Source organism: Coenobita brevimanus, chromosome 98 (assembly GCF_032717465.1).
Source record: "Coenobita brevimanus isolate Jiangsu-jjx chromosome 98, ASM3271746v2, whole genome shotgun sequence".
NCBI classification, from domain to species: Eukaryota; Metazoa; Arthropoda; class Malacostraca; order Decapoda; family Coenobitidae; genus Coenobita; species Coenobita brevimanus.
In genome coordinates, this window is record NC_137051.1 from 15,625,072 (window position 1) to 15,650,911 (window position 25,840).

Genomic DNA, 25,840 nt, shown 5'->3' on the forward strand with positions numbered 1-25,840 from the left:
CAGACCCTGACTTGTATCTCTATGGTCAGAGAATATCCAGTGTGGAAGAGACGCGGTTTCTGGGTCTTCCGTTTGATAGACAACTAACCTGGGTTCCTCATATTCATTCTGTTAGGGCGGCATATCTAAAAGCTTTGAGTCTTTTGAGGGTTTTGGTTTATACCTCTTGGGGTGCTGACCATCAGACCCTCCTCCTCTTGCATAGGTCTCTTATTCTTCCCCTACTTGAATATGGGTGTGAGGTCTGCTCCTCTGCAACAGATGCCCGTCTCCGGTTGTTAAATTCTGTGCACCATGCTGGTGTACGTCTGGCAACCTGGGCATTCAGATCATCCATTTCAAGTTTGTTGTTGGATGCTGGTGTACACCCCTTGGATTTGTGATGCCAGTTGCAGATGATGTGTTGGTATCATCTCCACATTCCAGACTCAATTTCTTGTGCCATCATCTCATAGGATTCCCAATCTTCTGTTTATGACATCCGTCATAGTTTCCCAAAGCCCTTTGGTTAGAGGTCCGGTCCGTTATGTTAGCCCTCTCTGTTCCAAGACTGGCAGTTTGTCCACATCGGATCCCAAGGGTGGGTTCTTGGCTACTCCCTCGTGTGACATTTTGTAGGTCTTTTGTTGAAAAAAAGGCTCACTTCCCTCTCAGGTGTCGCTCTCTCTCTTTTCAGAACACACGTCCACTCATTAGGGGCCTGTCCCCGTCTATACTGATGGGTCTAAGACTGATACTGGAGTAGGATTTGGTGTTGTCTTCCCTTCCTTTAGTAGGGGCAGTAGCCTTCCTGGCATTACTTTGGTGTATACAGTGGAACTGACTGCAATTTTATATGCTGCTAAAACCCTTACGGGATTATGGCGTCTGGCAGTAGATAGATAGAATAGAATAGAAAACCATTTTTACCCTCCCTCAATCCATTTTTGTGATTTTTTAGTGACTTGCATAGTGCTCTATCTGCACTGGAGTCTTTTAATGCATCCCATCCATTGGTTTTATCAATTTTAGCCCTTGTAACCCTACAACTCCATAACATGTCAGGTAACCCGGGGTCTGCCAGACCCTAATCTTTAGAAAATCACCAGAAATACTTACAACACCTTTATTCAAACAATCACTTGTACACAATTTCTGTAGCCTTTTCCTTCAATTTGGTACAAAATGTATGAAAATACAAGTGACATAATATTATAAGGAAAATGAAATTTAAAAACATTGACAAATTTTATACCAACTGAAATTAGTGGCTGCCATACCAAAACTTACATTTTCCACCAGTTTTCTGTCAGTGCCTGCTGTAGACCAATGGCCAATGTATCTTTAAGAGGAAGGAGAACCACATGTCATAATAAATAATTTTTGGTAGGGATGATATATGTGGGAAGAAAAATCACAGGTTATGTAACCTGGGGTCCATTGGACCCCAAAGGCCCTTTAGCACAAAAATAGAGCCAGATCCCGAACTGACCCCATCACCTCCCTACACTAGTCTACTAGTCACAAAGGTAGAGGGAAAACCAGATCCCAAGACCTTATAGTAATACTGTATATGAAAACCACTAAGAAAAATAGTGTTCGGTCCAATAGACCCCAGATTACCTTAGGAGGGTTAGAGTGGCTTTTTCTTCTTGGCCGTCGTGGCCGCCATGTGGACTTCTTTTGGTTTCCCGCACATTTGGTGTGGTGGGTAATGAGAGGGCAGATACAGTAGCTAAAGCTGCGATTTCTCAGCAGCCCCCAATCAACTACCCGCTTCCTGCTTCTGATGTAACACCTCACTTGCAGTATGCAATTCATACGTGTTGGCAGAGATACTGGGATGGTGTTGCTCATAATAAACTAAAAGAAATCTTTCAGAGAGTGGTTGTGCCAAGGGTTCTCCCCTCCATGTCTCGGCAGTTGGAGGTGGCTCTTGCTAGGTTTCGCATTGGGCACTCTCAGCTTAGACATGGGTTCCTCCTGAGTGGTGAGACTCAGCTGTACTGTGATGACTGCCTTGTTCCCCTTACTGTCCGTCACTTGCTGGTCGAGTGTCTGAGTTTAGGGGACCTTCGTCAGAGATTTCTCCATAGGCATAAGGGATTGTGCCTACTATTTGTCCACAATGTTTGGTGAAGCCTTTAGCAATTTTACTGATGTTTTTAGTTTTCTTCAGGAGGCGGGCCTCCTTCCACTTTTATAAGTAATTGATATTTTATAAACTATTCTTTTATTATTTTCAGTGTTTTATTCCTACTAACAGATAATAACTTTATTTGGAATATGCTCTTCTTATTTTGCTGCGTCTTTTACCTTGTTGTCTGGCAGCATATGAACCTGGCAGTTGTGCCGCCAAATTTTAATACAATCAATCAATCAATCCTCAGAGCTCCATCCTATCACCAACTCTCATCCTTTTATACATCAGTGACCTTCTAAGCTGTACATCTAATCCTGTCCACTCATACGCTGATGATTCCACCCTTCTCCTTTCCATTCGGTTCCCGCAACATTTATCACAGCAGTTACCTCAACAAACAAGGGATGAGGCAATGGCACACATAATGTCTGACTTGGCTCGTATCTCTGACTGGGGTAAAAGTAATCCTGTTGTTTTTAATGCATCAATGACTCAGTTCTTACACCTATCAACCCAACAAAATCTTTGACAGGAGTACCTGCTAATGTTTAATGATATCCAGCTCAATCCTGCATCATCCTTGAACATACTTGGGGTTTTATTCTCTCGGAATTTATCTTGGAGAGATCATATTACATCTCTTGTAAAATCTGCTTCCAAGAGATTAGGTGTGCTAAGCCGACTCTGTACCTTCTTTACCCCGGCACAGTTGTTGACTTCATACATGGGTTTTATTCACCCCTGTGTAGAATACAACTCTCATGTTTGAGGAGGCTCCCCACATATAGCTCTTATCAGTAGGGTATCAAAGGCTTTTGGGTCTCATTAACTCTCCTCCTCTTACTGGCTTCCTTCAGCCTCTGTCTTATCGCTGCACTGTTGCATCTTTGTCTCTTTTCTATCACTCCTTCAATGATTACTGCTTCTCTGAACTGTCTGTTTGCACTCCTCCACCTCTACAACGGGCGTGTAGCACCCATCTGACAACAAACTCTCATCCCTTTTCTGTCCAACTCTCTAATGCAAGAGTTAACCGTTACTTCCAGTCCTTCATTTATGCAACAGGTCAACTTTGGAACTATTGCCTCTGTCTGTATTTCCCACTTCCTATGATCTCCAGTCTTTCAAATGTAGTGTGTCCAGGCATCTCAAAATGAATGGATCTTGAATTTGGCTCTTTTTTGTATTGTTTTTGTTTTTTTCATGGAAGGAACGGTTTGTGGGCTCCTGGCCATTGGTTCCTTCTTCCTTGCTTAAAAAAAATAAATAAATAAATAAATAACAAAACTCTTTCACACACTCAAGAGACTCACCAGCAAGTTCAATCCTTTCATGCCTGACCATCTCCACCTGCCCTCCCTGACACACCGCACACATAAAATCAGCATTATCTCACAGTCTACCTCTAATACCCCGACATCTCTTATGCACCCACTTATCACAATCACTGCACAAGTTGGAATTACTTCCTACACCCTTGTGGCAAATTGCACATGGTCACTCTCCCTCTTCTTCGACAGAACTGCCACCAGCCCTAGATATCATCACTTTTGTTTTATCTGCATTTACTCTGAATCCCTTGTGCCCCATACCATCTCTCCACTTCCTGAATCTTTCCTCCGCCTCCCTTTCGTTCCCTGCAGTCAACACCAAATCATCAGCATACAACATCTCCCACGGAAGTCCTTTTCTCAGGTCATGTGAGAGGGCTTCAAGTACCATGATAAACAACAAGGGACTCAAAGCCGACCCCTGATGCACACCAACATTCACGGAAGACTCGTCATTCAAATCTCCATTCACTCTCACCGGGGTGCAAGCACCCACATACATGGCCATAACCACCCTAACCAGCCACTCCTCCATCCCAAGCTTTCTCATTGCCCACTTCACCACCTCTCTGTCTGTAACTAAATTATAACAGTGGTAATAATATGCTACACCACTGTCACCACAAAGAAACAAAGTATGAAAAACATCACCAGGTAGAATGCCTAAAAAAAAATCTCTCCTCCTCCACCTAGTGCTACACTTCACAAGCACAAAACCACCAGTCAGCTAAAACATTTGGCCATGAACCTCCACTGGACAGTTATTCTAAAGAAACTACCGTATACATCCCAGAAAGACATTCACCAAGCGAGACTTCAGTGCCTCTGTGCTTTTCTGTAATTCATCACTAACACAGAATACAACACACTGTCAGTTTACTCTTCCCCAGTCACAATGTAGCCCTTCACATCATAATGTACTTAATCACCTCATGCACTTCAGTCTCACAACACAGACAGAACTTCATTATATGGCTTTAGCAAGAGATCTCTGGGAATGGCCAGATTCCTGCAGCTCATTGAGTTTATATCTACATGACACTGGGGCCATCACCACAGTAACACTAATGATGAAGCTGTATCTTTCTTTGCAGTGTACAGTAAGGTCCCCTTATACAAGCATCCATTATCCAAGAATTCAGTGTTATGAGGTTGACATTGTAGGACGTTTGTCAGTCTTACAAGTACCGATAATTTGATGTTATGAGCATCAGCACCTGAGATTGAGATATGAAGTACACATAAGGAAAATTTAAAAGCACTGCTACAACTTTCGCCATTGCATTCTCTCAGGTCATGGTGAGACACTGAGCCAGCCCTGATGGTGATGAAGTGACGTGCAGATAGTTCAACCCCATCAAGCTTGGAGTGTTCTTATTGTTTACTGTATGACAGTATTATTATTATACTGTACTACAGTATTATTTAATAGCTCTGTAATATCACTTGGTTGCATGGAAGAAACAAAGTGGTTGCATCTAGGTATCTGATTTCCAGATGGATGTGTTTGTTTACAGCTGCATTGAGCTTTTGTTGCACTGTGCAAGGGTTTTGTGATCCAAGCCCACCCACATGACCCACGTGTTATACGTGCCTGCCTCAGTCTCATTGGTGTTGCGAATGTCGTTGTGTCTAGAAATTTTTTTTCCTCCCCCCTTCCCTCACAACTCTGACCATGCAATTTCAAGCTACCTTAGTCATGATGCCTAAGCACCTAGAAAATGTTCCTTGCAGTGAAAGTGCTACGAAGACAATAAAGCATTTATTCGTGAGGAAAAAGTAAAAAAAAAAAAAAATATATTGGACGAGTTAGTGTGTGATGTGAGCGCTTAACCCTTAACCCACCCCATCCCGACGTTTTCTGGGCAGTGGTACGCCCCAGTCCCGACATTTTTGGACCTTTTTTTTTTTTTTTTTTTTTTTTTTTTTTTTTTGCTCAAACATCCGCTTTTGGTGAGAAACATCGAAAATTCATAGAGAAATCTCTCACCTGAGGTTTAAAATACTCGATCCAGGTAGGAGTACCTCCTTACCTTACAGGGTTTTCTATCAGGCTGGCTGCAAAGAAAACGAGTTCTATGGGAGGATAACTATTCTACACCACTCATAAACGGTATTTATTTATTTATTTGATACGAATTTATATGTAGTACGAGAGTATATTGGTTTTCAAACGGTAATATAGGCATTATAAGCATTGTTTCACTCACTAACTCATCACCATTCCTGACCTTTTTTTGCCACATTACCTGATCATCATTTCTGACTGTTTCTTCCTCTAATGTTTGTCCTCCACATTGTCATTGATTGGGGAATCACTCTGGCCCTGAATTTCGTACCGTGGCATGACATGGCTTTACTGGCCAGGTCACTGATAACAGGTGAATTGCTGAGAAAAGGTCATGCAGGGGGGGGGGAGGTCATGCTGGGTAAGGCACTGTCCCTGCCTGGCATCTTGTAGAGGAAGGTGTCCTGTGTATACGTGCCAAAAATCACTTGCGAAAATTGAAAATTGTGCAAATTAGGGACCTTGCATTGTTGCCGCGTTAATTTACGTCTCCGGGATATGAGTATACATCATGTGAGGATGTGAATTCACGTCTCCGGGACGGGGCGGGTTAAAGTACTAATAGGATCGATCAATCCATTTCCAGAATTTGGCTTGATGACGATTGTGATCGATAGAGGAGCCTTTGTAAAAAACTGTGGACACTAGGCTTCGCCCTGATTGTGATGTATATTGATGCAAACCAATGAGAACTAAGTCCTGAGTAGGGAGAGGGGAGGATCCAGGCCCCTACCCGTGGTGGTGGTGGGGGGGGGCGATTCCCCCACTGCCCTCTCGCCGCCTTCCTCTACCCCAATACCTATGTTCCTTCTCCCCCTTCTTCACCTCTGACTGCCTCCTGCTCCCTCCCTCCTCCTCCCCCACCATCCTCCATCATGCCACAATGGTTCCCCCCCTTCCCTCCCCTCCCTGTCTCCCTGGGGAGGGTTATATCCCCCCTACCCACCCTTCACACCCCTGTACTCACTCTTTGCCTTTCCTCTTTGTCTTTTGGTGGGGGGAGGGGGAGGAGGGGAGGAAGAGAGGGGGGGATGATGCAAGTGGATGAGGAAGGTTATGGGAGGGGAGGAATGAGGTTGGGATAGGGTGGGAGCACATAGAAAAGTGGAGTCGCCCTGCCTGGAATTGTAACTTTTTTCAACTTTGACAGGATATAGCTCATGAACCAGTTGGTCTAAAATGCTCTGGTTTATGGCATAAGGTGTGTAAGTTCAAGCCCTAAACCTTGGGAATAAAACTTTTTACTTCTGTAAGAGTTGAAAAGTCAGCTCCATGTACAGTACAGGTTTTCAGGGAAGTTCAGTCAATTGAATTGCATATCCTAGGGGTTAATACAAATGAGAGGAGAGTCACATGCACACTGTCAGAAATATGAGTTGGCTGCAATTATGGTGTAGATGGGCCCATCGTTGGAAAGAGATAACACTTTAAAGAGGTTAATGATGAGGGGAACAGTAAAATTCATGAGTTTTATGTTTATTGCAGTAAGTATGGTGTTGTCACTGATTTTTGCAATGAACTGGTGGACACAGGGTTAGAAAAAATTGGCTCTGACAGTATGTAATGAATTTACGTGATGATGTGAGTAATTAGGTAAGATAATTATGTGAGCTCAGTTCTTGTGAATTGTGTTATCGTGAATTATGTTATCATGCAAATTTATACTGCTTGGTTGATGTGTTTATTATTCAGGGTAACTGCACTCATTCCTGCCATGGAAGTTGCATGCAGTTGCCAGCCAGAGTTTGGAGTTTGTGGACATGGTTGCAATTCCAGTGGAATTTATTGGGGATCTTTATGCTGCCATTAAAGTACCATAGATAGGCATTATTATAGTTCATATGTTAATTATGTATGTATGTGTTAGATATAACTAACCTTTATTCTTGTGTAAAATTTCCTTGTACTGCAAGCTGGCAGTGGTCAAACATCAAAGCCCCTTTTTCCCATAGGTTATGTACTCTGTTGTATGAGCATTCATTTAACAAGCAGATTTCCATAAACGTAACTTCTTGTAACACTGGGACACCCCTGTATTACCATATAATGTTCTTCCCCACCACATTCTCTGCCCTGGATAATAATTTAAAGGTCCCATCTCCACTCCGTCCTTTACTTCACCTCGGTAAGTTCTACCCTCCCTCATTCCACTCCATTCTCTTTATGTTCGATCCTGCCACGCCTGTTTCAGCAGTTCAATCCCATTCTCTTTATGTTCGATCCTGCCACACCTTTTTCAGCAGTTCAGTGCCATTCACCTCCTTGCTCCCACCTAGCTCCATCCACTTAGTTTTGCCATTCATTATTGGCCTTAACCAACCACCTGTACACATGGTCTGGCATCACACTACTGCATTATTATCAAATCTTAATTTGATCAAACCCACAGGTACACAAACCGCGTGGTTACGCTATGGTACCGCCCACCAGAGCTCCTGCTAGGGGAGAGGAACTATGGTCCCCCAATTGATCTCTGGGGTGCTGGTTGTATTATGGCAGAAATGTGGACCCGAACACCTATCATGCAGGTTTGTTACAATGTATCTTCATTATCATTGGTCATCTCTGTCCTATTCTCTACCTGAGGGATGGGGGTGAGATTAACCTTTTTGAGATATAGTGTTCTGTGCACATAAGTCAGATTTTCAAGAGTTATGAAGTAGAGTATTTGAGGACCTCTCTGGAGAAACATATGCAAATACTGTGGATTAGGATTTCAGACATTTCCAGTTCATGACAGTGAAATAAGAGTAAATAGAGGAGGGTGGGTTGTGGTAGCCTTTTTAACTTGATGACGAGGAAAATGTCTGTTTCCCCGAGAGGAATAATACCAATATGCAGTACAGGCCTACCCCGATATCTGGCGGTGTTGCACACCAGTGAGAGTGTTCGGCCAGCAAATATGTCGGATATTGAAGCAGTTTTCCCCATAAGATACTGAAGAAAAGCCAGAAATGCATTCCAGGCCCAAACCCAAACTCTCATATACCATAATCAGTCAATAGAGACTGACACAGAAACGGCATGTAATATTATTATCCTCGTAAACAATACTACAGTGAGCACTCCCATAATGCACGAATATTGTACCCAGAAGCTCCTGCTTTATGAGAATTCCGTGTTATAGGGCCATATGTTTACATGTTAAAAGGTTTCATGGTGCCCAAGCCAGCCCCAAGTTCACCTTCTGTGGCAGTTTTCAGTTTTTTTTTTTTTTCTCTCCAGGACATTTACCTACCTAATAAAGACTTCATTACACACAAATACTGAAGGATTCCTCACCTTCAGTGTAAGAGGTTGTGGGCTTGCTGGGGGGAGGTGGAGTGGAGTTCTGTGGCCAAAAAGAAAAAAGAGGACAAAGATCGCACAGAGCATGTGTGCAGCCAGAGCAAAGGGAGAGGTAGTCTTTTTAACTTGGGCAGGAATGCTCAGTGGACCATGATGATACCCCACACAGACACCTGATAGCAGTATGTCATGGGCAGATGCAACCCGCACTGTGACTATCACTGGCCACGTTGTGTCTGGTCCCACCACATTATGACTCTAGTTTGCCACGTTATGATAATTTGAATCTTAATTTGGGGCCCCTGGCTGCATTATATCTATCATCGCTGTGTAGTATGGTGTTCAAAAAAATGGGCAGCTTCCTCCACCCAAATAATGTCTATCGTTTTCGCATCGTGAGTAAATTTGGACATAAAAATTGTCTCCTGTGTTATATGAGTTTCACGCTGTAGGATCACGCATTATGTGAGCACTGACTGTATTGCAAAAAAATGAGACATCAGACATCACTTGCAGGAAGGTAAGGTGATGGGATGTGCAGTATTGAGATGCTTCAGGGTAACTTTACAGCCAGGCAGGCAGGTGGCAGCATGCCGAGTGGGGGTGGAGGAGGGCAGGGGGGTGAGGAGGGAGATAAGCAGGGGTGAGGAGGGGTGGAGGGACTGGAGGGAGATAAGCTGGGATGGGGGAGGGAGACAAGTGGGGATGGGGAAGGGAGGGGGGATGGGGAGGGAGACAAGCAGGGGTGGAGGAGGGCAGGCAGACAGGGAGGGAGACAAGAAAGCCAAACTGCCTCAATACCCCCCCCCCCTTTTAGTCTCTCTCTCTCTCTCTCTCTCACACACACACACACACACATATGGGAGACAAGTGGGGGTGGGGAGGGTGGAGGGATGGGGAGGGAGACATGCCTGGCAGTTCTGAGTGTGGTGGAGGATGGAGGAGGAACCGGAGGAGGAGAAGAGAGGGGATGGAGGGAGGATTGGGAGAGCCTTGTGCACCACCACGTATACGTTGAGACACGTTTGTTTCAAACCTAGGGAATGGCTGAGTGTTCGGACTAGTGAATCGACGGCTGTTCAGATGTGGGAATCTTCCCCTATTTCTTTTGTTCAGTCTAGCAACTCATCAGTTAGTGATGTGCCAGATCTCGGGGTATGCCAGTATCTTGTCCCTGTTCTTTTCACTTTGGGTGTTTTTGGGGGGCTGGATGTCCCACACATGGGGGTTTTGAGATATATAAAGATAATTGTTTTAATAAAATATTCCACTTCAAAAAACAGACCATAATTTCTTGAGTAAAATGATGTTTAACATAATTTTTAAAAAATAATAATTACCTGTGTGGTGAGCTGTCAAAACCTGTGGTGTTGAAGCTCCTCCAGTGCCATTCAGTATAAAGATAAATTCAAAGCTGTTTTTTTTAATTTTTATAGCACTTTCATTTTCACTCTCACTTTCATTTGACAACATAATCAGAGCCATCAGACATCGCTTCCATCAGATCCAAGTAAGCTGCCACGGCAGCAAAACATCTCGCACTGCATGCTTTGACATACTTCTCATATATGACGGAAATAATAGACAATAAAATAGTCCTTCCACGATGGCAACTCCTCTACCTTGCCACCTAGTGATATTGAACCTCAAGTGGGCCCACAGTACTGGTGCACAAGTATAGAAAAGTCCAAAACGTGTATACGTACCACCCGATGGCTACAGACATTTCCTTATTGGCACGTTGACGTGCCACATGATATGAAAGGGTTAAGGATTTTAATCCTTAGGTTTGGGGAGGTGGTGGCTTAATTGGTAGGGAGGTGTCCTGCAGTCCTCTCAGACCCAGGATTGAATCCCATCTGGGGCAGGGAACAGTTCAGATTTGAATTTCATAAAGACAGACTATCTTGATCCACGAGAAGACCCACCGGCATGTCGTAAAAATACCCCTGCTAATGTCAGTACACCAGTCTTGTATGAGACAGCCCTAGCATGTAGTCAGTATGGATGGTGGGTGTTAGCTCCAAAAGGGTGACACATGGAGGTATGTAGGAGGACTACTGGGCCTTGGGATAGGCCCAGAAGCCTTTGCCCAGAGTCAGACATGTAAAAAAATATGTATATATAGAAAAATAAGATGTGAGAATGGAGGACGAAAACTGAGTGAAAAGACATGTAAGTGTGGATGTGTAGGGTAAAACACCAAGAGATGGACCCAGGTAGACCTGGAATTAGGTCCAACAGAACTGTCTTGAGGTTAAAGAGTTGAATAGAAATGCTGTATGAAGAGCCGCCACCAGGTGAACAAGGCTGACTGATGCATATACAGTATGTACAAAGCTTTTCAAAACTAAATGAATCGGACAAAGTCCATAGAATGTAACTTGTAGAATACGGTAACCAGACTGGATTGAGACAGGTAGTATTATGTATTTTGTGTGGGACAAGAAGAGACATGAAAAAAGTTTGATTAGGGGGGGGAAAAAAAAAAAAAGGACAGGTCACATCTTACATAGTGCAAATAACAAAATAGACTGTCAGGGAAACAGTGTGGCAGCCCAGAGATGTAGTAAGTGGAAGAGGGTATGATAATGATCTGTTTTTTTGGTCTGATAAATATTTTAGATATTAATTCATTTTCAACATTCACTTGTCCCTCACCATGCAGGGCAGCACAGAGCAGCATCAGTTGAACTTGATCTCACAACTGTGTGGATCTATCAGCAGTGAGGTATGGCCAGGTGTGGAGAACCTGCCTCTCTACTCCACCATGGAATTGCCAAAAAACCATAAGCGCAAAGTCAAGGAACGACTCAAGCCTTATGTCCGAGACCCCCATGCCTGTGATTTGATTGATAAAATGTTAACACTGGATCCCTCAAAGAGAATGGGTGAGACAAAAGTTTTGTTTTAGATGTACATACTTCTGTTGGTGCTACTGGGCAGTAATACAGTACCAGAGTACAGTAAGTCAGAAGGTAAGGTTCCCAGTTTTTTATGTGTTGAATGTAATCATATTATAGTGGGGAACACATGGATTACATATGTACATAATCGGCCTATTTTTCAACATAGTCACCTTATCTGTTGAGGCAGCAGTAGATCAAGGGATTGAAGCCTTGGTGGTAGATAGATGTGTCTTCTTGGACATGTTCATCAGACTGGATGGGTAGCCTTCAAAGGTGCTTCTTCAATTTGGGGAAAGGTAAAAGTCCAGTAGTGCCAAATAAGTACTATAGGCAGGATAAGGCAGAATTCTTCACTGTCATGTGTTCAAGAGATTCATTTTGGCATGAGCAGTGTGCAGCTGGGCATTGTCGTGCAACAGCAGCACTACCTTGGACAGCAGCTGGGCCTCCTGCAATGAACTTCTACCTTAAGTTGTGTGAGGGTGGCTTGATAAGCACGTGCATTAATTTTGTGCCGTGAGGAGTGAAATTCGCCAAAAACACTCCACTAGAGCCATCAGCAATGGGTTTTCTCAGAATTCTCTCCTATCACTAACTCTCTTCCTTCTGTTCATCAGTGACCATCTGAGCTGTACATGTAACCCCATCCAGTCATATGCTGATGATTGTACTCTTCACCTCTCCATTCACTTCCCACAACATCCATCAGAGCTGTTACTTCAGCAGACGTGGGATGAGGCTGTGGCACACCTAATTTCTGACCTGACTCTTAGAGTCCTATCTCATTACATGACTTCTCATATTGTGATTAATCGGAACAATGATAATTCAAAGGTATGCCGTGTCTCAGTGTAAACTTTAAAAATTATCGCGAATTTGCATTTACATGGCCATCCGAGAATCTCGTGTGAATGCGGTGATGCATGCAACCCTATTTATTTGGATGTGATCATATGCCATTCAATCTGTTTTCAACATGAAACACCACTGCCATTGCCAAGGAACAGTGCAAGTGCTTAACAAATAGTGCAGTGTGCAATATTTAGAGAAATGATATCATTTTGTGTGTGAAATATTGAAACTTGTGACTTGGAAATCTTGTCACAAATATGTAACAACCATCCCCATAATGGGGCACTAGTGAGCTGACTGAGCCAAGATGGCCGCTAAGTGTTTACATTTGCGGTAATTGTCTGCCTTTCATTGTATTTTGTTCATGAAAGACCACTGAAACACCCCATTGAACCCATGCTAAATCAACTTATCCATCTCATCATCTAATCCATTGTAGCCACATGAGGAGCGTAAGAGCCCGGGGCTAGGGAAGTTGGTCCTGACATTTTAGGTGCGAGTGACCAGCCTCACTCATCCCTGAGTGGCATTATGTGAGCAATAAAGCCCAACTACCCCTTGGATATAAATCTGCACAGGCTCAGTCTGATTGGAGCACCTTAATTGCCCATTAAACCACCAGGTGCCATGATTTGGTTATGTGGTTACCTCCTAGAATAGTAAATGTTTCCTGGTGTACAGGAAACATTGTGTGATAAATCATTATGTGATAGGTCTTCAATTGATGCAACCCTGTCACATAACGAGGCTGGACTGTATCTCTGATTGGGTTAAACGTAGCCTTGTTTGTAACCCATTGCATCCGGGTGTCATGAATACATGATGTCCCAGGATGTTTGGGTGGCATGTATACATGACCTAGTGTTTCACGGCATTGTTTGAATATTCTGCGGGTTATTTCCACCACACACAGCCACTGGTAACCCTCCTTCACGCATCCCAGTCATGCTCCAGTTGCCTGCACACCTCTGTAATGGATAGACCTACGCAAAAAGTTTTCCCTGTGTCTGGACCCTCGGTTGAGCGCCCACAGCTGCCGATTTCAACACCAAGGAAGTCTAACGGCACGAAAAGAAAGGCCCTTAGCAATAGTGTGATATGGAAACAGCTAGGCTTGACATTAGCACCAGTTGTGAGTGGGGAGAGTGACTCTTCCACTGAGGAAAGCGACCTTGCCATGATGAGTGTCGAAATTTATGCTTCGGATGAGGAGGGTGGCTCACGTAAGCTCTTCGCTGTGCATCGATCGTTTCCCCCATGTATGTTCATCTGCCATATCCGATGATGGGAATAGTTCAGAGGATATTGACGATCCTGGAGAGGAGGATATTGGCACTGTTGAGATGATAGAAGAGGAGGTAGGGAGTAGAGAAAGAGAGGAGGTGGAGGAGGGAGGGAGGAGGAAGCACCATAGGGCAAGCCTTGCACCAGCACATGACTTACATCCTACCATGGAATTTTCCATGACTTGCCACTGCACTAGCCTCTCCACTAACCATTTTACTTACCAGTTGACCTGTCACTTGTCCTGCTTCTCAACCTGCCTTACCACATGCTTAGCCATGCTGGCCTGTCTCCAGATGCCTCGCCACATTGTCCTGCCTTACCATGTGCATCACCACGCCTACCTGCCTCACCACATGCCTCGCCATTCTGGCCTGCCTCAGCACGTTCCTCGCCACATCGGACTTCTTCACCACCTGCCGTGCTGTGCCAGCCTGCCTCACCACCTGCCTTGCCGCACCGGCCTGCCTCACCACCTGCCTTGCCGCACCGGCCTGCCTCACCACCTGCCTTGCCGCACCGGCCTGCCTCACCACCTGCCTTGCCGCACCGGCCTGCCTCACCACCTGCCTTGCCACGTCGGCCTGCCTCACCACCTGCCTTGCCATGCCAGCCTACCTCCCCATTTACCTTGCCATGCCGGCCTGCCTCACCATCTGCCTTGCCACCTGCCTCGACAAGCCAACCTGCCTTGCCATCTGCCTTGCAACACAACCCTGCCTCATCACCACAGCCAGGCACGTCTGGGTATGCAGGTGCAAGTGCACGGCCACATCCATTTTATGGCTGCCAGACACATGCCCATCGCCTGCTTTCACCATCACCTGCCTCATCAAGTGATTATATGCCAGATTTTTCACTATGGCACCCTGCTAGGGGATGGGGCAGGGCTTGGGGCAGGTCATGTGCACAGCAGGCAAGGCAGGGACGAAGGGTAGGTATAATGGAAACATTTATCTTGGAGGAAGGGATGGAGTTTCAGCTTGGTGTACCTATATTTGTTGAGTCAAATGCAGGTATGCAGCCAGAATTCCTTTGCAGTTCAACATCCACTCCTGTTGATTTTTTTATTACTTTTTTCACCATGACGGTGATGGATTTTATCGTACATGGAATCAGTTCTTATAGGGAATACTGCTTCAGTTAGGGTGAAACCTCACATGTTTGTGAAAGTGCAGAAATAAAGGACTGGACAATGATGAATGTAAGTGAGATGTATATTTGGCTTGCATTGAAAGTGTTGATGTCACATGTAAAAAAACACAATATCCGTGACCACTGGTTGGTGGACGATGCTGCATCAACACCTCTGTTCGGAAAGTGCATGCCATGGGACGGGTACCTCGACATTCTTTGGTACCTGCATTTCTCTCCCAACATGGGCCCACATCCAAGCGATAGGTTATGGAATATTCATGCGATTTTGGAAATGAAGGATAAACTTAGGTCATATTTCAGACCATTCCAGAAAGTAGTTATTGATGAGTCACTTGTTCTCTTCAGGGGATGGCTTGGATTCATACAGTACCTACAGTCAAAGAGGCATTGGTTTGGAATAAAGTTTTTTGTTTTGTGTGATTGCAAGACTGGCTTCATGATAGATTTTTTTGTGTGTACAGCAAGTGATATGGAGTTATTGAAGGACTGGCTCAGTCGTGAAGAAGCTTATAGACAATTATTTCGGTGGCAACCACATCCAGTTTACCAATAATTACTACATAGCGCCAAGTCTTGCGAAGTACCTGCAAGAACACAAAATTGGATCATATGACGTAGTTGGTACAAAGAGGAAGCATTGGCCATTCTTTCCCAAGGGCACCTTGAAGGGGGAGTGCAGGATGAAATCACGGAAACTCCTTGCTAAACACTGGCACAGTGAGTGAAAGGTAAATGTCCTTTCCACAGTCCATGAAGGTAAGTTGGTAAACACAGGCCAGGTCAATAAAAGAATGAAGCAGCCAGTCTTCAAGCCTGATGCAGTTACCAATTATAACATCAACATGTGACTTGTCGATAAATGTGATGTGCAGACTGGCACCTTCAGCTGTCTGAGGTGTTGCTGTAAGTGGTATAAGAAGGTATTCTTACACATACTTGATGTCTGTATACTGAATGCCTTCATTCTTTACAAGCGCATCACACAGACAAGAACATCCCACAAACAGTTTGAGAAGGATGTCACCCATGGCCTCCTGTAGAGATATGGCCAAGTAGTGCCTGCTGGGAGATGGAGACACAGTGCACAGCAACTGCCTGATGGGCTGCAGTGCAGGGACTACCTCAGTAGGCATTACCTGTGTTAAGAAGCGAGATTTGTGAGTTAGGTAGTCGAGGAGCATCTTTATGTTTCTCGATGTTTTTGGTACGAGTCGGAGTTGCCAGTTTGCCTGCTGTTTGTGAATGTAGTTATTCCGTAAGTTATGCATTAATTTTTGTGCTCTTTTTCTCAATAATGTTTTATATATGTGATTGTTTGTTAATTATGTAATTTAAGTTCGTATGGTCAATGATTTAGAGTGTTATATAATGTAAGAAGACCCTGGCATGTTTTGGTTGTCCTGAATTGGTAACTGTTAGCTGTTGCCCCATCGAGTATGTGCTAGAAGTTTCTCGAGTAATGCAAGCTTATATGAGGATGGGGAAGAGACTATTTTGAGTTCAGTTGGTTTTCATTTCAGGTTGAGTGTAGTGAAGTTTGTATGTTTTCGGTACTTGTGAAAACAGTGAAGTGTTGTTAGGAAATAATGATAATTGAAGTTTGTATATCATCGGTACTTGTGAAAAATAGTGACGTGTTGTCAAGCATTAAGGGTAATTGCAGTTAGTAAAATTTGTAGAACTCCAATGCTTGTGAAAACAATGGAGTGAAGTTGGAAAGCATTAAGTGTAGTTATTTGGAAAATAAAGACAGTGAACTTAAAAAGCCAGTGTTTATTCACAACGCCTCGGCTGATCTTGGGCACTGTACACCTAAAGGCCAATACTGCTGTAGGAGCCTGTGGCAGTGTGAGATGGGGACGTAACACCTGGAAGCGCTGCCTCCAACACCAGCTGGCAAAGAAGCCTTCCGGTGTTGCTATGTTTGCACCAATTCATCGCGCCAACAACCGCAACTTCGTATGATGAGGTGGTGGCGTGCTGAATGCCAGGTGGCACTGTGTCCCACCTGTTTCTTTGAGTTCCACTCAAAGACCGAGTTGTAGAAGTCTGGGTCGTATGTATAAGTTAGTGTTAGTACATATGTGGGTTTTCGTGTAAATAGAAAAATTTCTTTTTACTGCTTTGTGTATATTTATGTGAATAATTGAAACAGAAACTTTGTTTCATGATGAAGTCAGTGCCTTATTTTTAACTGAAAGTTTTTGTGTGTGTACACGTGGAGAGACAGGCTGACGAATGAGGATATAAAGGAGCATTGTGGTGTGGATGTGGATGTGATAGGAAGCGTTGTGAGGAACACACTGAGGTGGTTTGGCCATGTGGAGAGGATGGAGGGTGAAAGACTGACGAAGAGAGTGTATGTGAGTGAGGTGGAGGGTGGAAGAGGGAGGGGGAGACCGAGGATGAGATGGAGAGATGGGGTGGAGAGGTATATGAGAGAGGGGGGTGTGAGTTGGGAGCATGGCAGTGAAATGGCGGGGAACAGGGCGACTTGGAGGCGATTTGTTTGTGGCCACCCCAAACGGGATTGAGGCATCTGGCAATAGATAGATAGATAGACATATTTGTTATGATGAAAAAATACAAGTCACACAAAAAAAAATTAATAGTGGAAATTATAGTGGATTATGGACGGTACGTGAATAAGTATTTTGCTCACAATATTGTTTTTTTAGCTTTTATGTAATAGTAGTAGTATTGGTGGTAGTAATAGTATTACCCAGAATTCTAGTAGCACAGCGATGCTAGAATTGATTGACAGTGCAAGCCAACCATACATCTGTGTGTGTGTGTGTGTGTGTGTGTGTTTTTGGGTGTGGGTGGGTGGGTGGTGTAAGGTGCTGGTGGAAGCATGGTGGAGCGGTGGTGAGGCGAGAAAGTGCAAGGAGCTGTAGGTGGGCTAAGCCTGCCAGACACAAGGTCGTTGCTATAGTAACCTCACTCACACCATAATTCTGAAAAACCTACACGGAAATGACAGCTGTGGTGGATTGCGGTCTTCTGGAAGTGTTACTACTGTGAAGGGCTAGGGTAAGCCTTAGTTGTGCCTTCGCACCTCAGCCACGCATATAGACATGGGCAAAAATGAAAAACACCAGAAGTTGCCTAATTTCTCCACTCACTCTCTCTGACTACACACACTTCACAGACAGTCTGAGGCAGTCAGCTTGAAGTTGAAAGATTGGTGAGTATTAAGACACTTAGTTTTTTTATTTCTGATTAAGTATTAGCTGAGATATTAAGGTTTAAAAAAAGGTGATTTTTTTCAGAAATACCTTTCCAGAAGAAGGGTCGGCGGAAATATATGCCGGACGCGATGGGTTAATGCTTGCAAAACTTAGTTCCTGCATATTTTGATCCACCAAAATTGTCCACAGGAATATACTTTCATAATTAATAACATCTAACTCAATTCTGCATACTTGGAGTTTCATCCTCTCAGGATTTATCATAGAAAGATCATATTGCCTCACTTGCAAAATCTGAGTCGAGAGATTAGGTGTGCAAAGTAGACTCCATGCCTTCTTTACCAGGGCACAGCTGTTGACTTTATACAGGGTTTTATTCATCTCTGTGTAGAGAACAACTCTCATGTGTGGGGGAACTCTCCACATTCAGCCCTTCACAACAGAGTGGAGTCAAAGGCTTTTCATCTCATTAACTCTCCTGCTTGTACGGACTCCCTTCAGCCATTGTCTCTTCGCTGCACTGTTGCATCTGTATCTCTTTTCTGTCACTACATCATTTGTCACTGCTCTCCTGAACTCTGCTTGCATCCCCCCTTCCATTATGGCAGGCACCTAGGACCCATCTGTATATAAACTCTCACCCCATTTCCCTCCAACTCTCTAATGCAAGAGTTAACCGATACTCCCAGTCCTTCATGTATGCAACAGTTCAACTATGGAACTATCTTCTGTTTCTTTTTCTCTCTGCCTTTGACCTCCAGTCTTTTAAAATGGATGTGTTCTGTCTCTGTCTGTCTCTCTCTCTCTCTCTCTCTCTCTCTCCCCCCTCCCTCTCCTCCTTTTTTCTTCCTAGCATCAAAGAAATATATACAGGATATATAGATAACTAGACAGATAGGTAAGTAATCTCTCCAATATCCAGTGTAATAGAGCCAAAGGCATGTCCGAAAAGTGGGTTTGTCCAGTTACTGGGAAAATACCTCCTGGACAGGTACTTACGGACCCTAATCCAGCCTAACTCAGAAAACCACTTACATAATTCCCTACCGGACATGCATAGCACCTATTTAAGACCCTGTTCACACAAATAAGGGATAGAAAGCATGAAATAAATGAAAAGGAACCAGGGAATGAGGAATTATAAGTGAGTATAGAAAATATTTAGCAGTGTGCAGGGTACTTATAACGTGTTCGTGGCCGTTACGAAGATTAACCCACCTCCTATAAGGGTCTGGCAGTGGTGAATATGCTCTTGAAACACGTACAGTAATCCAGTGTTGTGCTTTACTTAATCCTGTGCATTGTGAATTATAATTGTTTAACTGCACATTCTGTTCTTACTTGCGCCATGCCAGTTGCAATCGCAAGTTTGCATTCTGCACTTTATCCTTTGCACTCTGAATTCTAATTTCTTAACACTGCACAACACTGTAAATTCCCATGTGGTCAAGTGGCGAGGTATTGCAGTTTATTCACTATTTATTCACAAAAACGAGCATGTGCTGCATCCATTGCGATGAGCGTCTAGCCAGGATGGTAGTTAAGTGGTGACTGGGGAGGGGAGGAGGCAAGGGCCTGCATGTAAACACAGCTGTTTGGCACCACGCACCAAGTTCAAAGACCATCTATCTATCAGTTGCCAGACACCTTAGTCCCATACGCGGGCCACAAACAAATCTCCTCCACGTCACCCTGTCCCCCGCCATTTCACAGCCCTGCTTCCAATTCTCACCCCCCTCTCTCATATATCTCTCCACTCCATCCCTCCATCTCATCCTTGGCCTTTCCCTCCCCCTCTCCCCTTCCACCTCGCTCACATACACTCTCCTTGTCAGTCTCTCACTCTCCATCCTCTTCACATGGCCAAACCACGTCTGTGTGGTTCTCCTAACGCTTCCTATCACATCCACATCCTCACCACAGCACTCCTTCACATCCTCATTTTTTTTTTTTTTTTTTTTTTTTTTTTTTTTTTTTTTTTTATACAGTATATAGGTTCCGAAGGCCCAGGCCGAAGATGTCCAGACACTGGGGAGTCTGGTTATTGGGCATCCGGATATTAAAGAGATTACTGTACACACACATGCAGTACTGTATATCCTTACCATAATGGACTACTGTAATTCGGGGGAAGCCTGATCCAGTAAAGCTGATAGTCTGTTGTATCCATTGTTCCCCTCTTTCCCCCTGAGGTGGGATTTCAAGTACATATTTGAAAATGAGTACAATAGGATAGTCTAGTACTAAAAATGAAAACTATACCCATTTTACATTAACTTGGCCCATAATTTTGCATTGAGTGACAAGCCAAATGGTTTCCTGTAAGCCAAGAAACCATTTTCAGCGCTGGGTGGTAACCATATAACCAAACCATACGTGCTTCCTACGTGTCAGCAAGTGGGTTGGTGGAGGGTTAGTGCCCCTCCCCATAAAACAAATAACTCAAAGTCAAGTAGCCACCCCTTACGGGATTATGGCGTGTGGCAATAGATAGATAGATAATTTTGCCCATTTGCTGCTTATTTCACATCCTTGTCACAGTACTTCTTTGTGACTAGTACAGCATTACTACAGTCTGTTATTACAACTAGGCATTTACAGCGGGAAGAGGGCAGTTTCAGGCCAGGTTAGAGCTTTTCTTTGTGTATCCTCCTTTCTCCTTGTTTCTCCTATCTTTTATGTCACTTTTTATTACTCTCTTTTTCAGGTGGCTTTACATTGAGTGACAAGTCTTATGGTTTCCTGTAAGCCAGGAAACCATGTAAAATGCTGGGTGGTAACCATATTTTGACCCATATTTGTCCCCTACATGTCAGCAAGTGGGTTGGTGGAGGGTTAGTGTCCCTCCCCTTAAAATGAATAACTCAAAGACAAACAGCCACCCCGTACAGGATTATGGTATCTGGCTACAAATAGTTAGATAGATACACTTACCTCAAATTGTCTTCGAACCTACACACAGAATTGCTCTGGGAGAGTTGTCTGTCTTTGCTTACTGTTTCCACCTCTTCCAAGTGAATGTTTTGGGCAAGAAGTAACTGGCAACTCCTCTGGTGTTGGCGGGAGGGGGTGAAACACTCAGCACGTCAGTGCTTGCCCAGAATTGAGTGTGGGAGTATATGTTCCCGTCACTCTGAGCTTGCACCTCCCGCTTTTATCATATGCATTACTGTTTGCCCTGTTACTTTCCTAGAGTCGAGTTGTCATTCCTGGAAAGTACTGCTGAAGGGATGAGAGGGTCCGTATCATTGAATGGAGGCAGGATAATGTCCCTATCAACACGATTTGTGAACGTACTGGATGCACAAAGTCGACCGTCATGAAGATTCTTGCTGCAGCGCGTGGCCTGCCACCTGATGTCGTATCAGAGCACAAGCATGGCAGTGGAAAAAAGAGGACGACTTCCAGAGGTACAGATACACTTCTGGAGAGGGAAGTAATCAAGAATCCTTGACTGACAACAGAAGAATCAAAGAGAATGCATCCCCAGCTGTTACATCTCAAACTATCCAACACCGCATGCAGAAGGAGCTGAGTTTGCCAAGCTGCCCCGCAGCCAAGAAACTGCTTCTCACTGACTGCATGAAGAAGTAGCGCATTCAGTTTGCCAGGAAGTAAGCACACTGGACATTGAATGAGTGAAGAAAAGTTATGTTTTCTGATGAAAGCACATTTCAAGTGTTCCAGGTGCGTTCTGCCAAGGTTCGTTGCCCTGCCTCCCATAGTCGATATGACCCAGCATACACGGTGCCGACTGTTAAGCACCCACAATCAGTAATGGTATGAGGGTGTTTCTCTGGTGAAATGGGAAAGGGGGGCCTCTTCTTTCTTCCTAAGAGCTTGATGATGAATGGTGGCCGGTACATTCAGGTTCTGAAAGATCATTTGTTAAACTTTTTTTGCTATTCATGGGTGCGACTTTTTCATGCACGATTCAGCTCCATGTCACAAGTCAAGAAAGGTGACAAAATGACTTCAGGATAATCGGATTGAGGTCCTTGACTGGCCTGGCAACAGTCCGGATCTTAATCCGATAGAAAACTGCTGGGGAAAGATGAAGAAAATCATGGCAGAGAAGAAGACACCCAATCTGGACAACCTCAAGACTGAACTGACAAATGTTGGGTGCAAAGAAATGTCTTTAGATTGATTTAGAGATCTAAGTGATTCCATGCCTAAACGCATCCAACTGGTCCTGAAAAACAAGGGAAACATGATTTCATATTAATGAATGGCATTTCATGAACAAGCATTGTGATATACTATGATTTCTGTGTTTTTAATACCTTGTGGAGGGAGGTCCTAAGTCAATTTGCAGTAGCTGCAGAATAAAAAGAATAGGAAACATGTACTGCGATCCGTTGCACCCCATTTAATGGACACTTCGTTATAGCCTACAAATGTTTGGTGGCCTTTGTAGTGTCCGTCAAATCTGATGTCCAATTTATCAAGGTCTGTTAAAGCAAGAGGCAAATATGCACTTGCCCTCAGGTAACCCATGAACTGTGGCAATATGGCCAGTTTAGTCAGTCTGTTTATCTATAGCCTGATGCTGTAATCCTATAAGGGATGGTCGTTTGTCTTTGAGTTAGTTGTTTTACGGGGGGGATGGAGGACACTAACCGTCCGCCAACCCATTTGCTAACACGTAGGGAACACATATGGGTTGGTTATATGGTTACCAACCAGCATTGTAAAGGTTTCTGCCTTACAAGAAACCATTAAGCTTGTCATTCAAAGTAAAGCCACCTGAAAATGGAAGATGAGTACTGGTATTAAAAGGTGACCAGGAAGGTGGGAGAAATAGGAAGAGAGGGGGCAGACACAGAAAAGTTATAAAAGTAAAGGAAAACGTAGGCAGCACTGGAGCAAGTGAGTGGATGATGGTTGCCACCACCTGCCACCTCCAATTTAGTGACCATGGCAAAATAACTTCACATGTACAACATTGTATTGGAAATGGTATGGCACATCTACCTGGGATATATTTTTGTTTAACTACCTATCATTATGGAGTTAATGTGACTGGAAATTTCCCAGTTGGTGAAAACCTGGCAATGACATGAGAAGACTCGCCTCTGTCAAAGCCTGGGGGGATTTGCCAGTTAGTCTAAGAAGCCATAACTTGAGTATGACATGCTACTTTCAATCATTTTTTTCATCTTTGCCACTCTTCCCTTAGCCACTTTCACCCTTGCATTAAATATAAGCATCAAGAACTGTTTTTTCTAGACAGGTTTAAGTCTTCCTCAGTTGTTAAAGCCATGGTAAATGAATCAGCAAGTGCATGAATTTTGTTCATAGTAGTTATTGTTCATTTGTTCTGGGATCAGCCTTGAGGGTGAGAATGAAATATAGTACACAGCCTAATATCACTTTAAATTTGCATGGTAAATGGATCAGCAAGTGCATTTTGTTCATCATAGCTGCTGTTCTTTTGCTTCTGGGTTCAACCTTGAGGCTGGAAATGTGGCATAATAGATAGTCTAATATCAAAGTTGTGTGATGCTGAAATTTCGTGGTGCAATTTTAAGAACCCTGCTCATACTAGGTAAGTTGCATGCAGCAAGTTAATGACTAGAATTAGCAAAGAAATTACTGCTGGTGTATTGTGCTTCATGTTAGAAAGATAATATAAAATTTGTCTTTGTTACCTGTTGTAAGTAGAGTTACTGGTATTAATTACTCATTTCTCCGTTTCAGAGTCCCACTGCTAAATTACTGCTGCTTTTTTTTGCTTCCTAATAGAATGGTAATAAAAAAAGTGTCATTGTTACCTATGTATTTTAAGTTTAGTTACTGGTTTTGATTACTTTTATTTTCAATATCAGAGTCCCATGCTAGCTGTGTGTTATAACATTTATGGTATTATCACCCAGTATGCATCCATTATTTTACTACCTATTGTGCCAGTTAAAGAGAAATTATGTATACATTCATACATAAAAAAAATGCTATACTTCCTGTAAGGAATCCTCATATTGAAGTAGGCCATGGTACACAGCTGATATTTCCTATGTACTGGAAGCTAGACTAAATGCCAAAATCAGCTGATTACCTCCCACCATCTGGAAAAGAAGAAATCAGAGAAGCATAATAAAATTTGTAACAGTGTTAATGTCTTATGTTGGACGTTTACTCCATTTACTTGTGACTGAATGTTTCATGCTTCGGAGTTATTCTTGGAGCTAGATATATATGGTGTGTAGATAAAGAACATTTTTTTTCTCTCTCTCATCTGACTTCTTCATCTTGACATTACACTGATTTTTTTTTTTCTCTCTTCTCCTAAAGCATTCCAGTCTTCTTTCAGATGCTGATTCTTCTCTAAATCATGACTTCTTCTGGATGGACCCTCTTCCTTGTGACCTTGGCAAGATGCTCTCCCATCACACACACAGCATGTTTGAGTTTTTGGCACCACCACGCCGTGGCAAGCAACAACAGCAACAGCAACAGCAGCAGCAGCAACAGCAACAGTCATCACAGTCACAGCAGTCTCAGGCAGGCCACTCCTCAAGCCAGGGGTCAACTTCAGGGTCATCAGCACAAAGCTCATCCTCCGGGTCAAGAAGGCCAGGGCATCGATCGTCAGCATCAGCAAGTGTTGCCAGCATGTCCTCTTGTCCTGAGAGAATATTCTGAGCCCCTGAACTCTTTGACTACAAAGTATCTATGTCAGCTTGCCCAGTTTCACATCTTTCTTTCTCCTCTTCCCTTGCCCAGTTCATGCAGTCCCACCTTGTCCCTACCAAGCTCTTCCAACCAGTCTAGTTATGCAGTTCCCAGCATAGTTTTACCTCACCCTACCAACTAATCCAGTCCCTTGTATTCTACCATGTAAAGCTACCCCCAGACATAAACTTTCAGAGATAAAGCTGTTTTCTGAAAAGCATCATATAATTGAGTACTTTTTTTCTCTGACCTGTACAAAATATTACATCACAGCTATTTAATGGGAATGTTACTAATGTTCATATTTACTTGAAAACAATTGGTACAGCAGTAATATTTCTGTTTCTACTTGTATCAGTGATTTGTACATAATGGCTTCAGATATTAGAGAATTTCAGCCTTCAAGATTTTAAAGTTAGAAACCAATTTTCACTCCCATCTTAGTTTGTAAGCATGAGAGCAACTGTACCCATTCACTACTGGTCTCTTGTTCTTTCTGTCATATCAAGTTTACCAACTACTTTCCTGCTGGAGATTTTTTTTTTTTTTTTACAATCAAGCTCTCAATTTTATACTGTATGTTCAGTTTATGTTTATTTCCGTGTTGTCTGTCAGATGTGTCTTGCTTCTGTTTTTTCTTTTTTTTTTTTCACCCTGAATTTAACTTTCCTTTGTTTTATGTTTTTTATTTGTTTTCTATTACATAGTTTTATGTCATATTTATTTTGAGTGGTTATGAATCCATTCTCTAACACTTCCACTTAGTCTGAGTTTTCATTATTTTACATCACTACCTTTTGAGTACTAAATCAAGTATATAATGAGTAGCTGTTTTATAAAGGAATATAGCTATGATTATTATTAAGAGCTCCTCAGATTTTTAAAAGCTGGATCGTGTAATATAGAGTGAACTTAATTTTTAGATAGTCATACAAACTGGTCATATTCAGGTTTGTCTGAAG

The 25,840-nt window shown here is 43.3% G+C and overlaps 1 protein-coding gene across 1 annotated transcript in view; it reads left to right on the forward strand.

Moving 5' to 3' along the window:
• The window catches only part of LOC145414255 (cyclin-dependent kinase 9-like), a 70,695-nt gene extending 45,847 nt beyond the window's left edge, over window positions 1-24,848 (forward strand). Inside the window, exons 6-8 of the mRNA XM_080283854.1 lie at window positions 7,911-8,049; window positions 11,478-11,700; window positions 24,517-24,848. Coding sequence (XP_080139980.1) covers window positions 7,911-8,049; window positions 11,478-11,700; window positions 24,517-24,848 — 694 coding nt within the window. The remainder of the gene's footprint in view (window positions 1-7,910; window positions 8,050-11,477; window positions 11,701-24,516) is intronic.
• The last annotated feature ends 992 nt before the right edge of the window (window positions 24,849-25,840 follow it).